The sequence below is a fragment of the Furipterus horrens genome, unplaced genomic scaffold, assembly GCF_987537825.1.
Source record: "Furipterus horrens unplaced genomic scaffold, mFurHor1.1.pri manual_scaffold_8, whole genome shotgun sequence".
Lineage (NCBI taxonomy): Eukaryota > Metazoa > Chordata > Mammalia > Chiroptera > Furipteridae > Furipterus > Furipterus horrens.
In genome coordinates, this window is record NW_028327178.1 from 106,179,468 (window position 1) to 106,196,272 (window position 16,805).

The window sequence follows — 16,805 nt, forward strand, 5'->3', positions numbered from 1 at the left end:
ATCCTGTATCGATCACACCGTGGTACTCCCGCTCACCACCCTCTGCCGGGTCCTCACAGTGGACTCCGCACTCACGCGAGTTGACTCCCTGGGGCCTGTTGAACCTCATCTGCTTTGTGTTCCCCAATCCCGCGTTTCCCGGCTACAGGTGCCTGGGCTCCCTGCTTTCCCTAGAGAGTGTGCCAAGCACATTCCTACCTTGGGACTTGTTTTTTTCTTCCCTTGGAATCCTGTCCCCACAAATACTCATGTAGCTTATTTCCTGATTTGGCTCAAATCATTGCTTAACTTTTTCTCAAAGTGAAGCCGTTTCTTGACCCCGTTATTTAACATGGAATTCTTTGATAACCCCCCCAACTGCCTTTATTTTTCTCTTTAGCACTTATCACTACATACATATTTACTCGGTTGTTTCTTATTGTCTTCACCACATGACCACCATAAAATAAGGTCCCTAAGGGCAGAGGTTTAGGGGGGGAGGGAGGTTAGGCATGGTTCTGTATTAGTTATTAGTACCTAACACATGTTACGGTATTGGTTGGATAGCAATGAATATTATCAGAAGATACAGAATACATATAGATGTCTGTGTGTCATACTTCTGTTTATCTTACCAGAAAAAAAAAAATTCTGTACTTGGGACATCTAAGGCCAGGAAAAGGAATTTTGATTTGGAGGAAACGGGGTGAGTGATGACAGGGGGCAGAAAAAGCCAGGATGGGGACGTTTTCCCAGGACAGACTCAAAGGGCAGACCAATGTGGGTTGCAAGTTCCCCCTTGACCGAGAAACAAGTGAGGGGAGATTGAGGACAGACTTGCCCTGGTTCAGACGTCTGCCTCCGGGCTTTGGAATTTAATATGTAAATTTTCGAGGAACATGGTGAGCCAAGTCTCTTTCATCTCTAATCATCATTAACCAAAGTTCAAAGCATTAGAACGGAAGAATTATCTGCATGAAGCCTCCTAGCGCCTGATGAGTTCCTGTCGCCGATTCATCCTTCTTATTCTTTTAGATCTGATACATTTAGCATTAATCTCTTGGGGCATATAAAAGGCGGGAGTACCTCTGAGATACACATTTTTTATCTAAAGGCTGTGTCACTTATGAATCTTGATAATAAAATCCTGGGGTTGTAAGTAGCACATCGTGACCAGATTCCAGAGTTTATTCAACTAGAAATAAAGCCATTTCTGTACCTCATGCTGTTTGGTCAGTACAGAGATGGTGTGACTTACGTGACCGTAACTGTCCTGTAGAAAATCTGGAGCACTTAGGAGAACACAGTGCTTCTTTCATTTCATTTTTAAAGATAGTATTAAGAAAAAAAAAAAAAAAAAGCCAGACTTGCGTATCTGCTCCTGTGTAGAAGTTTTAAAACAAGAAATCGGCTGTAGAATTTTAAAAGTTGGTGCCATCCCCCCTGCAGATGTAGCCGACTGTGCTCTTGGGCAAAAATTGGAAAATAAATATATGAGTCATGCACACACAGAGCAAGTCATTCTTCATTGCTTGGCCTCCCCCGTGAAGCGCCCCCGAGCACGCGTGGCTGTCAGAGTTGGCTGTGAACGTGATGAGCTCTAATTGCAGGCCCGTGGCCAGGCCAGTGAGTTTACCCAGAGCCCCTTCTTGTTAAACACAAGCCCCCTCTTTTCATTCCGGAAATCAAAGGTGTTCCCAGTCACCAGAGGAGGTGAGCATTTCTAGGCGCAGATTCATTTTTTATGTGTGATGAGGAATAATTGGGAAGGAATCTGAGCGGAAGGAAGACCGTCTCTTTATTTTGAGGCCAAGGCAAGCGGCGTGGCAGAAGTGCGCTGGGCCCGCATTTGGGAAACCTGCTTTCTAATCTGGACTTTGCTCCCCGTGTATCCTGCGAGGGGCTTACGTTCTGTGTAAAGGTGACCTCTGAGGCCAGTCACATCGTGGCTTCTCTGTTATCATCACAGGATCCAATTTGCCTTAGACCAGAAGGGTGAGACCACCAATTCCTCTAACCTAGTGGGTCCCCAAATGTGTGTGAGAGGGCGTGGCAAAGGAGAGTTCTGGGACCTGCAGCATCTCCATCCCCTTTTGGGGGTTCCTAATCCATGGTATTTTACAGAGACTCTGTGGAATTCTACAGTTTGGAGACCTGAGTCCCTTTAGGTCAGCATTTCCAAAACTGATTGCCCATGGAGCTATCATTTAAAAAAAAAAAAATCACAGAGTCCACAGAACGAGCACCTTTAATTCTAAGGAACACAGTTTTGTCTGTTATATCTATTCCTGTGAAATAGGTATTTTACCCATTGTTTTAACTGGATTTTTTTTACTATTGTGTTTGACAAGTTTTTAAATAAAGTTTAAATACTAGTGTCTCCTGTCAGCTCTGTGGTTGCAAATATTGTCTCATTTCATATCTCCCCTTTTCATTCTTTTAACAGAATCTTTTCAGAACAAGAGTTTTAATTTTGATACGACCTAGTGTTGGAATTTTTAGTTTTATGGATCATGTTCCTGGTGTCAAGTCTAAGCACTCTTTGCTTAGCTCTGGATTCTGAATATTCTCTCCCAGTTTTATTATTGAAATATTTTTAAATGTTTTATAGTTTTAAGTGTTACATTGAAGTCTGCAATTCATTCTGAGTTTAATTTTTGTCTGAGGTGTGAGATGCAGATTGAGTTTCATTCTTTTTACCTATTCTTTTGTCTGTTCCAATGCCGTTTGTTGAAAAAAAGTCATTGTTTCCCCACTGAATTTCTGCTGTACTTTTGTGAAAAATCATGTGGGTATATTAGTGAGGGTCCATTCCTAGAGTCTATTCTGCCCCACTGAGCTGTGTATCTGCCTCTCTACTAATATCATGCTCTCTTGGTTATTATGGATATAATCCTAAATATTGGGTAGAATGATTTCTTCCACTTTATTCTTTTTTTAACGGTTGTTTTAGCGTTTCTAGTGCCTTTCCCTAAAATTCTGAAATAAGCCTGTTAGGATTTTGGAAAGAATTACATTAACCTTATAGATCAAATTGTGGGAAAACGGACACCTTTTCTATGTTGAGTTTTTCAGTTCATGAACATGGTATGACATTCCATTTATTTGAATCTCCTTTGATTTCCTTCATCAGCATTTGTACTATTCAGACTCTATATCCTGTACATGTTTGGTTAAGCTTATACCTAATTATTTCATTTAATTTGGATTAAATTTAAAGCCTTTTGGATTAAGTACTTACCTTCTGTAAGTCATGTTTGGCCTATAATCTAATAAAGCAATCATCTAGTTTGAATTACTTTTTTCCAATCCCTCACTTATTTGACTAATCAATTGAAATGGTTGGTTTTCCTTGAATTTTGGGAAGAGCCTCAATTTTTTAAAGGTTTATGAGAATTTAATCCTTTTACTCGGTCACTAGTCTGTAAGTCTGTTTGACTACTTATATTTAAGAAACACACACCTATATGTAGCAAAATAAGAACAAGACAAAAACAAATTTCACCTACAAAGTTCATCGATTGCAAATACCTCCCCCCCATTTACACTTATTTCTTACGTGAATTTCTTAAGCGTGTCTAGCTCTAGGACTTGTTCTATGTTATTTTACATTTGTGTGGAAACACTTGACTGTAATCCAAGTCCACACAGAAGCTCTCTGTAAATGGTGTCAAAAGAAAAAGGGTGGGGTTTCTCAAGTTAGGGAAAAAGTAGTCCGTGGGTTTTGGGTTTGAGAGACATCGTGGAATACTATTGGCCAGGGGAGCTGCTCATCCAGCGGTTCTATTGACAAAGAATGGAGATCCACTCACTTTGCTTAAACTATTTTGCAGGTTTCTCTCTCTCTTTCTCTCTCTTCACTCTTCTTCTTCTTTAATTTATAAATACCCTACATGTTCCTTGTAACCGACTTAAACAATTCTGAAGTATATGGAGTGAAATGAAAGAAAATAATGACCCTCGTCCCAGTCCCCAGAAAAAAAAAACTGTATTAGATTGATGTGTATTTTCAGACCGTCTTCTCTGTCTGTCCAAATAGAAATCTCGTCTCACTCATATACAGATCCTATTTTTAGAGCAAGAGTGGAGTGATTCATTCCATACTGTATGTACTTATTTAAGGAGACCGTGATTACAGATTTCCCCAGGACACTTGGGTGGGTCTTTAGTAACAATTCCTTTCATACTCAGAATATTATGCTTCGTGAGTAAATTAGACGGTCACATTAATGATACCAGTCCCCTTTCATTCACTCCTTGACTATAATTCTAAGTCAGTAATTAGTGGCTTATTAAGGACACCTCATTAACTTAACAAGTCTAGAGTAATCTTTAATATTGCCATACCGTAATCTGTTTAAAAGTACCCAAATCGATGGACAAAATGTTTCCAATTTTGTGTGAATACACATTTTATTGCAGCGAAACACTGGTGCATCTCTCTTTATGTGTTCATGTTGACCTTTTTTGGAAGAAAAAGCCTTAGAAGTGAGATCGCCAGGTAAGGTCCCACACCTTGAACTTCTGGTAACTACTGCCAAATTGTCACCGGAAAGGTGATGCAATCATGCCCCCATCTACAGCTTAGGAAAGTGCCCTTCCCCCTCCAGACTCCACTCTACTTAAATGTCAGCTGCAGACTTTTCAGTTTCTGCACTTTTTTTTTTAGGGTGTGTGGCTTTTTATTTTTAAGGAAGACATAATAAATGGATTATTTAAGTTATTTCACACGGACAAATAAAGACCCACTCTTCAGGGAGACAGTTCAAATTTATGACTCAGACAGGCACCAGTCCAGTTTATTTTAAGCGACCAGGGGCATGTAGATATTTTGGGAAAGAATGGAACCATCTCTATGGGGCTTGGGATAGCACTGTCTAGACTGGTTCTTTCTTAAGAAATCTTTTATGAAATGTTTGCTTAGACAGCTGTGTTCAGGGTCCTGAGGGGGAGACTTGTGAAGAGGAGTATTTTGTGGTGACAGCTTGCAATTAGACCCGAGCATCTCCCTTCTTATTTGCCTGGCCCTGATTGCTGGCACCGTGTCTTAAAACCAGTGGTTTCTTAGGAAAGACAATATGGAAACATTGAAAGCTTTGGAACACAGTAAAAGGGATCTAATGGAAAATTTTAACAGAAATGTTTATCAGGGTATTTTAGAGTACTCTGAAATGTCAACACATAGTGATATAAAAACAAGTGTTACCACGAAAACAATAATAGTACGAATAGTGTAATTGATTACTTTATTAGTACTTGGGAAAACATTACGGACCCCCAAATGGACTGCTTTCATATTACTCTTATGTTCAAAGACAACCTGCAGAAGTTAAAGGGGCGTATGCTTCTTGTTTTCAGTAGGATAATGGCTTTAAAGAATAAAGCAATTTGAAGCTTTTGCAGAGCTGTGCAATTTGCACATACAAAGTGAATCGCTCACTTAATTCATTCAGTTCCTAAGGGGAAAAATAATTAGGATACAGCCTCCAAAATCACGGCGGCAAATTGCCTTTTTAGGTAGCAGTCTTGTTTTCTCTCTGTAAATATAAATAAATCATCATCTGTACATTACTATCAGCAAAAGAAGGAGAAAAATTGGAAATCAAATCCTTGTTTTTCTAAATGGATTTTAACTTTGCAGCCCACCAGGAACATACTTAAAATTCCCACATTGTGCCTACTAATTGCATAATTCTGACAGGAATGTACCAGTTACTCAAGGGAATGTAGTTTTTAAAATCCAATTGTCTTAATCTTCTCTTGAAACACCAGAGGAAATTCAACAGTCTCTCTATCTAGTTACGCAATAATCCATTTGGAAAATTGAATTGTGTAATTTGTAATTGTTTTCCGAGTTGTTAATGCAGAACTATATCGGTAGCAAACTCAAGTTTTAAAGTATGGCCGCTTTGTTAATCGTTGGCTGTTAAACGTTTATGTCAGTGAATATCATCACTGATTATGAATAAGACAGCTGGCGTATGGCTTTTAACAGCCAAAATAACTTGGCGGTCCTTATTTGGGAATTCCTAATTGGACAGCATACTTAAAGATTTATCAAAAGTTTCGGAGAGCGTTGAATATTTTTTTCTTTGATGGAGTCATAGACTTCGTGTTTTTAATGATCAGAAAAGTAGAAATCAGGAACTGCATAGTAATTAAGTACTGTATTTTTTGCTCCATAAGACACACTTTTTTTCCCCCAGAAGTAGGGGGAAATGTCTGTCCATCTTATGGAACAAATATTGTGTCACAGACCGTGGTGTATATGACCTGACCTGTCAGGGAAGGATGAAAGGATTGTATAGTCATTCAAAAAATGTGGCATTAGCAATGCCTTAGAAGAACTGAAGATATTATCATATATGAAGACAGCGAAGAAAGTGATATCAGTGATTGTGAGCACCTGACCTTCATAAATTGACACTAGTGATGATGAGGTCTTGGAGTTCCCAGAAACTAGAAGAGCATTTGAACCTTAAAGTCTCTCCTCATTTGTTAATGACAGTGATGATGGTTCTTAATACCACTGTTGACTGCTGTTCACTTTACATGGTTGAAATATTATTCTGTTATATTTTATTACATATTTTAGTACACCATTTGGTTCAGAACATTTTTTTTCTTGTTTTCATCCTCTAAACCTAGGTGCGTCTTATGGTCAGGAGCGTCTTAGAGTGTGAAAAATACAGCAACTCTTAAAATCTCTCTCCATCTTTCCATTCTTCCTGTTCTAACCTAAGCCACGCTCATCATCCACTTACTGCCTGGCAGTCTGCTGGTCTCTCCAGACCTTACCTCTGCCCTCAGATCCTGTTCCCGTCCGTCCCAAGGTTAAGGCCACCATGGATGGCCAGGCCCGCTACTTACTCACTGCTTAGCTCCAGGGGACGTCACTCTCATCACTTCCACGGGACTGTCACTCTGTAGTCACAGAACGCGTCAGCCTCGTCCATTCTCCACTTTGACCTGATCAGGGATTCTCCGCCCAACTCTGTTAACATTTTGGTTGCGGGGGGAGTCGGGGTGCTGTCCTGTGTATTACAGGATGTTTAGCAGCAACTCTGGCCTCTGCCCAGTAGAGTCCAGCAACGCCCCCAGCTGTGACCACCTACCATGTCCCTAGACATTGCCACCTCTTCCCCCTTGCAGAGGAGAGGGGTGTGAAAACCTCCTCCAGATTGCAAACCACTGCTCTCCAAGAGTCTGTCTAAAACACAGATATGACCCTTTCATATCTGCTTAGAGCCCTTACATGTCTGCGCTTCGGACTTCATGACTCACGCTTGGCCCCCGCCGGCACCACCAGCCCTCGGGAGCTCAGCCTGGCCCCGCTGCTCCGTGTTTTGTGGCACAAACCGCGGTCTCCTGCTTGGGCATGTGTGCTTCCTTTTGCCTGAAAATTTGTCTTTCTGTCTCATCAACCCTTGAGCATCCTTCCTGACCACCTGAGGAGTGAACAAGGCCTGACTCAGGAATGGGGGCCTCTCGGTTCCTTTTCAGTATGTTCACTGGGTGGTTTGTTTGGTGGTTCAGTGCAGGGTGGTCAGGTCACCTGGGTGTGAATCCCAGTTCACCTGTTGGCCAGCTGTGTGCACAGATGAACCTCTGGAGGCCTCAACGTTCTCGTATGTACTGGGGCGACAGGCGAGCACTGGTAGGTAGCCACATGGGAAGGTAAGTCACACGCGTGCTATGAAATGCCTGGGACCCAACATCCGGCACGTAGTTAAGTGTCTCCCTGCCTGGAGTCACATCCTGCCTCTGCCACTGTTTGGGATTTGTCCAGCCCTGCGCACATGAATGGCATCACTGCCAGGGCCTCGTGGTCACCACAGGAGAACATGGAGTATGGAACGTGTGCTCATTGAGGGTCTGCACAGTGTGAGGCGCCATGCTGAGCCCAAAGATACGGGGAAGAGACAGGCATGAAGGAAATCCGCACGTAAATATCTGGTGTGTTGTCGGCGTGACTGCTCAGTGCCGAGGAGGAAATGAACGCAGGGACGGGGTGGGACGTGTGGAATGAAGGTGTGGCCGTTGTAGATGGCGCAATCCGGCATGGAGTCAGTGAGAGGTTCATCTGTGACTCGCTGAGCATGGTGAGGCCAGAGGAAGAGTGTTTCTGGGCAAAAGGAGGGGACGCACAGAGTAATGGTGCTTCATGGGACTGAAGAGACCACGTCAATGCAATGGACGTCATTTAGGCTTTTAAGGTCAGGAGACAACCGATGATGCGCTGCCTTTATTTCGGGAGACTTCTGTCTCTTCAGTGTGATGACTGCTCACATCACTGCAGGCCGTATGTGCAGAGAGGCAGGCAGGGACACTGTGGACGTGCCCAAGAGCCACCCCATCAATGAGTAGGACCTACGCGGAGACATCAATGAGCAGGTCTATTTCTTCCAGCTCTGGAGAGACGTCCATTGCTCTTCGAGGGACTCAGAGTGTGCGGGAGGAACCCACCATTGGATTGTCTCTTGAGGAAAGTGAACCCAGGTTTGTTCGGACTGATTTCCAGGCAGGGCCATCCCACAGAATCAACCTGCTGAAGGCCAGAGCACACCCCCAGCAACGGGGCCTTCTGTCGTTCCCACGCTGGTCCAGAGATCTATCTTAGCGAAAGTGAACACGAAATTAGAAAACAATGTGGTCATTCACACAGTCGTGTACTTACTACTCAGAAACCAAACGCCTTCCATACGTGATGGCACAGATGAGTCTCAGAGACATGTGTCGGGGGAAAGAATCCAGACACAGAAAAACACAAAACACGTACAATGTGATGCCATTTTATACAAAGGTTTTAAAAAGACAACGAACCAATGATGCCGAAGGTCAGAGCAGTGGTTCTGTTTGTGGCATTGACTGAAATGTCTCACCTGTCAGTCTAGGTGGTGCCTGCGTGGGTGTGTACACAGGTCAAGCTTCCTGGCCTGTCGTCCTGAGATTCCTGTCCTTTATTGTACGTTCTTGACGCAGAGTACCTGCTACTTAGGTTCCTGTGCTGGGTGTCCCAAGCAGAATTTCCCCAGAGCAGAATTCTGGGTACAAACCATGGTGCCACATGTACCCCCATAAGAGCAAGTGCTTTCTGGAAAGTTGTTTTCTTCAACATTAAAAAAAGGATTTTATTTATTTATTTTTTAGAGAGAGGGAAAGGGAGGGAGAAAGAGAGGGAGAGAAACATCGATGTATGAGAGAGACATCGGTCAGTTGCCTCTTGCACGCCCCCAACTGGGGACCTGGCTTGCAACCCAGGCACGTGCCCTGACTGGGAATCGAACCAGTGACTCTTTGGTTTGCAGGCCTGTGCTCAATTCACTGAGCCACACTAGCTAGGGCTCGTCAACATTTTAAGGTCCAAGTAGAAAAGATAATTTTAGTTCAGAAGGTCCTTTTATTTTTTTGAGTTGAAAAATACTTGATTTTTACTTATGAATTAAGATTTGTATTCCTTATTTTTCCCTCTCTCCCACTTTTAAAGATATGGTTTACAAGGGGCAGAAATGCCTTTTAATGTGTTTGCCTCCAAAACCATCAGCATCTTTACTTCTCTTCATTTGTTCCTTTATCCACCCAACCATTTATTCATTCTTTTTTATTTTATTTTATTTTTTTAAGTATTTTCTAAGGACCGCACGTCATGGAGTGAAGGGTTAGGAAAAACATACACTTATAAGAGCCAGAAGTTCTAGCTCTGGGTGTGGCTCCTCCCTTCCCCGCTATCTGTGAAATTATAATGGCTTGTTCTCTGAGTCGCACTCTTCATCCATGTGATGGGTTTAATCACAGCAGCAGGGACGCTTTGGCATCCTGAGGATTCAGTATCACGTTGTAACCACCCGACATTCTGTGGTTAATTGAAGGGCGTGGGCTTCCTTCCTGAGAAGTGGATTTATATCTATTACTGTTGAGCAGAGGAGTGGGTGGGACTCATTCCCTTATTTAAAGAGACTGGCTCTACTTCAATTTAACGTGACACTTTGTATGATTTCCTTTGAGACGTTAAAACAAACAAACAAACAAACAAACAAAAAACCCCAAAGGATTCAATTGCTAAAAGAAAACTGATGACCAGTGTTTTAGTGTGTCATTGCGTATGTGACTAGGAAATCTGGTTTCCTTTGTGCTAGAAGCAGAGTTGTTACACAGCGGGAGTTGAGAGAAAACTTCTAGGAAAAATCTTGGCCAAAGGAAATTAAACAGAGGGTGTATTAGCCAGCTTCTGCTGTGGCCGTAATTCCGAAGTCTTAGTAGATTCTAGCAACCCATTTTTATCTCCTGCCCTTGTCACATGAGAGATCTGGGTTGAGCGGGAGGCCTTCGAGCACAGCTGGGTTTGTCTGATTCCTTTGAGATCCATTTGATGTGTCTGTAGGCTCAGAGACCCAGGAAGGAAGAGGGGGCTGCTCTTAGGGTGGAGGGTCGAGGCTCAGGGAGAGGAACTGACCTCAGTGCACACGCAGTTAAGTTCACGGACGTGGCCTGTCGGCTCCCGTTCTCTTGGCCAAAGCCAGTGGCATGACCAAGTCCAAACTCATCGGGAAAGAGCCCCGAGGGCTGAGCGGGAATGGGTGATTGTGAGCCAATAATTCAAGCTGGAAAAGGAAAGGAAGGTTTCCGTGACTTGCCGAACTTGCCTTTGGTCTGAATTTAAATAATTCCAAATTCTAGAGTGAGAATAATTCTTGCCAACTCTTTTCTTTACGTAATCTTTTCCAGCCTCCATGTTCAGAAACATACCTTGTGCATCGGAGAACTTCCTCTTTAGTGTGCATTCTGTTATCCTCAGTGGATTTTCCTAGGAGCCGCTGTGTTCTATGAATTTTCTATTAGTCCAAGGACCGCATTGGCTCAGGATGTACAAAATCAGATTAAGCCTGAAGCTAACGTGGGTTTTGGAAAGTACACACCCATTTTCTGAAGAAAATCAAGGAGTCAAAGGTCCTAATAGTGACATTTTCAGTAAGCCATACAGATGATTTCTGGTCTTTGAAAGTGTAGCTGCATTCAGTAAGCTTAAGTGTATCTTGGAAAAGAAAAAGGGGAGGTACATATTGAGAGCTCACAGATTTATTTTAAAGGGTAACCAGCAACTAGCAGCCCAGACAATAAACTGAAGTCATTTTGCTTCTCTACCTTCCATTTGAATTTCTTATGTTTTCTTTATAGCTCAGATCAGCCAGACATTATTTCCTGCCAAGCTCAAAACGCTTTAGGAAAACTCCCTCCTGAGCCTCTGTAGTTATAGATTTTAATTTTCTTCCCCAGTGCAAATGCACAGATATGCCATAAAGTCTCTGTGCATTATGCTGTCTTTTTCTATAGATTCACAAATAAAATGTAAAAATTTCTTCAAGGTATAAGAGCATCAGGGAGGGGACTGCCTAAACACCACTGTTCTAGAACCACAGACCTGCTTCAAGAATCTCCCTTGCATTCCTTCATCAACTTTTAAAATTAATGGTTCACAATAATAATCCAGGTCACAGAGTCATCCAGAACAACTCTCATTTGCTTGGCAGAGGCAGGACAGCAGATGTCAATAGAAACTTGATAAATATTTGGTTCCCACTGATGTCCCAAAGGACACTTCTACACAGGACCATTTGGGTTTTTCCCCTCTTTTTTGCCCATTTCACAACTGCTTTTCTAAGAAAGACCATGAAGACAAATTTCAAGCCTCATGACCAAAATCTAAAATGTGTCCGAGAATTGTAATTTAATGGACAAAGGACCAGTTCCAATATTTTACATGCTTTTGGTCCTGAGTGCTCATCCTTTTGAGGTAGTATTGGGGATCTGAGAGCCACTTTTGATGGTCAAGTGTGCTTATGTAGCCCCCATTTAAAATAATATTCATATTCAATGAGAATCTGAGATGGCATGAAAATCGGTGTTTGCTTTAAAAGTGATTCTTTAAGCACACATTATTTCTTTGTAAAAGGAATATTAAAAAACAAAAATCCTGCCTCGGTTTTCTCATTTACAAAATGGAGTGATGGTGGAACTAAATAGGTCTTATAAAAGTTTTATGTGACTTATAAATGTATCGGCAAATGTTAATTCTGATAATTAACGCTTTTCCATGTATTCTGAGGAAGATTCGCGGATTAGCGTAGGTTTCAGTTTTATAAAGTGAGGAGGATGTCGGGGTGCGGGGGGGTTGCGGGTATGTGCTCACATGTGTTCACTGAGACGTAGCTCTGATTTGGGGACAGGAACTGTGGCTTTAGAACCTGGTAGTCCTTCCTCATGTGAAACATAGCCCTGCCAGCTCTGAGAGCACTCGCTCCCCTCCCCCGAGAGGGGGTGTTGGGTTGTTATTATCTGAACCAATTTCCAAAATGGGTAATTGTGTTCTGACTCATGCAGTTCTTCCTGCCTTCCCTGACTCTTTCAGGTGACTTATTCCTTCCTCTTTGCCCTTAAGGGATGTGTAATGCAATGACATATTTCGGAGTCATTGCTGTGTTTCAGACAAGGGTAGACGTCGCTTGTGTAGGGACCCGGCAGAGGGTCAGCATAAAGCCTGGGGCCCTCACATCATAAGTCTGCCCCCGCCCTGGTGAAAAATGAGGTCCTCAGGCAGGAGATGACTTTTGGGGCTGAAGAGTCTCTGTGCTGAGGGTTTTTCGAGTCAGTCCTTGGCATTTCATTCAGGCAGCTGAAGAGCAGAGGATGTAGGGTTATGTTGCCTCATTCAGAGCTTGGTTCTGCCAGTTTTTAACTGTGAACTTGGGCACATGACTTTGACCTTTCTCAGCCTCAGTTTCTTCATCTTAAAAATATTGATAATAATATCTATCTCATAGGGTTTTTTTTTGAAGATCAAACGAGACATATTACCCAGGACTAGTCTAAGTGCAGAGTGTGGTGGACGGTGCAGGCTTTATAAATGTTGACTCTCATGTGACTGGTTTCCATTGACTGAGGCCATCGGTAAGTCACTGATAGGTGACTCACGTCTAGCTGTCTAGCTTCGAGCTGGAGAGATAAATGGATTAATCACAAGAGCAGATAATAGAATACAGCTTCATGCATCATACAGGGGAGCAGAAGGAAAGGAACAATTAATTCACAGGAAGGTCGGGGCAGGTTTCCCAGAGGAAGTGGACCTTAAAGGAGAAGGAAAATTTCACTGGAGAAGACAGGCAGGAGAGCGAGGCATTCACTTTGGAGAAGCACCGTGCAGGTACATTTGTGGGTGGCTGTGTTCGTTTGCTCAAATCCACACGTAACTGATAGAGTTTCCACTGTGCAGCAAGCTGTGTGTTAGACTCAGGGGACACAGTGGTGAGCAAAACATATACTGTCCCTAGCCTATGGGACTTTTCCTCTACAGGCAAGATGGGCACCAAACCACAACCCGTAGAGCCATCAGTGGGCTGTGAGGGCAAGGATGTCATTGGAGTAGATGTCATTGGTAGAGTCTTGAGACTGATTAGTTGGGAACGGGGTAGGCGGTTGTCTTGGCAGGTTCTGCAGTAGCTGAGATTTCAGCAAAGGCCTGGAAGGTGAGTGGGAGCAAAGTAAGGAGCGAGTAGGGAAGGCTCTGTGGCAAGAGAGTTGTGGTCCCTTCTGGGAACTAAATAAAGGCCACTGTGGCTGGGCCACAGGACACATGGCAAAGGGGTCAGAGAGGAGGCTGGTGAGACAGCTAGGGGGAAGGCCACCGAGGGCCCTGATGGTCATTCTACGGATTTGGGCTTTTGTCCCAAGTGCCGTGGGAAGTCATTGAAGTGTTGTTTTATGCATAGAAATGTTCGAATAGACTTGTGTTTTGAAAAGACCATCTGGACGTTGTGTTTACAGTGAATTAATGGGGTAAAGATGGGCGTGGAGAGACCAGTAAGTAGCTGTGGCAGAAAGATAGTGGCTTCCATTGGGGCGGCAGCACAAAAATAAATTAAATATAAATGGTTTCTTCTGGCAGATTCTAAAAGACTTGGTGTAGTTGGAGAATAAGACAGTAGAGCTGAGCCACCAGAGAGACTGGTTTGGCGAGCTCTTGGGGAACATTGCTGTCTTAGTCCATTTGTGCTGCGAAAACAACGCCATAAACTGGGTAGTTTATAAACAGCAGAAGGTAATTTGTCACGGTTTTGGAGGCTGGAGAGTCCAAGGTCAAGGCACTGCCAGATTCAGTATCTGACGAGAACTTGCTTTCTGGTTCATAGACAGCATCTTCTTGCTGTGCCCTCATATGGCAGAAGGGACGAGGGAACTCTCTGGGGTCTCTTTTATGGGGACGCTAATCCCATTCATGAGGGCTCCACCCTCATGACCTAAGCACCTCTCAAAGGCCCTGCCCCTTAATACCATCACTATGTCCGGGGGGTGGGGTAGGATTTGACCTATGGATCATGGGGGAGGCACAAACATTGGGTCTGTAGCGACTTTTATGTTTCATGCTAAGCAATTTGCAAGTGTATTATAAAGAGAGCCAGCAGAGATAAAAACATCAGGGCAACACACTAATTAGGTTAGTGTGCTCATCGAGGGCATTTATTTTGCTCCTCTCCTACTTGTGGAGTCAGGCCTTTATTGAATTCAGAGTAGCAGGTGGGAAAATTGGTACATGGCTGAGGGCAAAGATGGGTGGCAGGCTGTGGGCAACTGCTCCTTGTGGCTTAGGGAACTGTAGCCCTGGCCTGAGCATGACCGCTGCCGGCATTCCGGCTGCGCTTGTCTTTAAGTCTCCCGCTGCGTGGGAGTCATACCCGAAAGCCACTCAGAGGGTTTCCGTGGGAATTGGATTTAAAGAATGCTTATTATGCTTTTATGCTTTAGAACTTGCTCTGCTTTCTTTATCCGTAGTATAACATAAACAGTCTCTAGATAGGAATGTATGAAACCTTCACCTAATGCCAGTGTGGCATCAAGATGTTTGATAGACCCTGACGCAGACTGGTCACTGTGCCCTCTGTACTCGTACATGTCATCTGTTACTGTCAACTGCGATTCTAACACCTCCAAGCTATTGATGATTCATGAGTCTTGACCTTGTATCTCTCATGTGTATCATCCCCAATAAAAGGCATGAAGGAAGAAGGTCTAATCGCTGTCCTCCACTAGAGAGAGGCGGTCACCTTCCTTCCCCCAGACATAATAAAGTGTCCTGGGTAAAAGTTATTTCATCGGACATAATAAAGTGTCCTAGGTAAGAGTTTGTTCCGCTGTGGTCATGAAGACTCTGCTGGACAGAGCAGCTTCCAACTGAGCCCAGGGTGTGAGGCACCTCCGCTTCAGCAGGCACATTCTTTTGTATAACACAGGGGAGCTATTGGAAGGGGAGGTAAAACTTGTCGGTGAGGAAAGGTTCTCTTGTAAATACTCTACCCTGAAGTCACTTAACCATCCTCTCAGGCAGGAGCCAATGCTCATACCCCTGGCCTGCAGTCGGGGACCCGTTGAAACTGGAGGAGGGATGGCCATTTTGGAAACACTATAAGCAGTGTCCCATGTGGGAGGGGAGGGGTTAGTGCTAAAGGAACCAAGAAATTGTGGGAGAGAGGAAGGAGACAGTGTCTCATGGGCTGTCTTTCCCTGCTGATGGGAAGAAGGCATTACCAAAGCAGAGGTCTCCGACTCTAAATGAAACTGAGGCTGCATAGCCCGGGGGAAGCCAGGAAGTCCGAGAGAGTGGGCACACACTTCACAGACCAACTCTCTGTGTCAGGACCTAGGACTTGAACCCTGACGCTGTGACTGGCAAAGAGTGAGGTAATTGAGTTATGCATTAGACTGGTTTCCCCTCCCCTTCCTTGGGGCCAGTGGGGTTAAGATGCCTCCACTGGGGGTGTTTGAAAGGCTATCTGCCATGGTGCAGACACACATGAGAATCATGGAGAAGGCAGTCTTTGGTGGGTAAAAAAATAAAGTAAAACAACGAAAACAAGCTTTCTACATCTATGAAGGTGAGCGTAGCCACTTCCGGTGCCTGAGGACATTCAGGAGTTATAGGAAGGGGAGGTGTGTTAAGGATAACATGGGAGGAAGTCACCGCTTTTCCGTCCAGCTATGGGTTTGTGTCTGCCTTGAGTTTGGGGGCGCGGATGGGAAGCCTTCATTCGGGGGGAGGGCATGATCAAACCTGCAGCTGTCCATTTTCCAGGTGACAGAGCTCACCAACGTGAAGAACGTGGCCCGGTTGCCCAAGAGCACCAAGAAGCACGCCGTAGGGATTTATTTCAATGACGATACCTCCAAGACCTTTGCTTGTGAATCAGGTTGGTACGAGGCAGGGAGGGCTTGGGCTTCCGCCTTTGGAGCGGGCGCCGGGCTTACAGGCTCATCTATTGGATGTTTCTGCAGATCTCGAGGCTGGTGAATGGTGCAAAGTCCTCCAGATGGAGTGTATAGGGACACGGATTAACGACATCAGCCTCGGGGAGCCTGACTTACTGGCCACGGGGGTTGAGAGAGAACAGAATGGTATGTACTCAGGAGTTTCTCCTTTGCTCTTTGACCGAACTGTGTACTAAAACATAAGGTGTCTGCATGGTGGACAGTGCTTCAAGGTGTAAAAAAAAATGTATGTAGAAGCAAAAATAACTTAAAACCAGGGTTAATATTTCAGTGTATTTCTTTTCTTGATATGTCTTTGATGTATAATATGACTATATCTGCATTAATAACATCAGCTAGACATCTGGGGGAGACTGCTCTGTGCCTGGAAGATGCATTCGATTATTCAATTTGCTCAGCAGCTATCACTAGGTCCTCTGACTTTCCCATTTCACCGATGAGGAAACTGAAGCTCAGAAGAGTGAAAGCTCTCACTCCAATGCCAATAATTAGTGTTTGATTCCAGACTATGT

At 43.9% G+C, this 16,805-nt stretch overlaps 1 protein-coding gene across 2 annotated transcripts in view; it reads left to right on the plus strand.

Moving 5' to 3' along the window:
* The window catches only part of DOK5 (docking protein 5), a 121,180-nt gene that overhangs the window by 62,225 nt on the left and 42,150 nt on the right, over positions 1 to 16,805 (plus strand). For both annotated transcript variants that reach the window (XM_090285327.1, XM_090285328.1), the window contains 2 exons: positions 16,100 to 16,214; positions 16,300 to 16,419. In XM_090285327.1, coding sequence (XP_090141453.1) covers positions 16,100 to 16,214; positions 16,300 to 16,419 — 235 coding nt within the window. The remainder of the gene's footprint in view (positions 1 to 16,099; positions 16,215 to 16,299; positions 16,420 to 16,805) is intronic.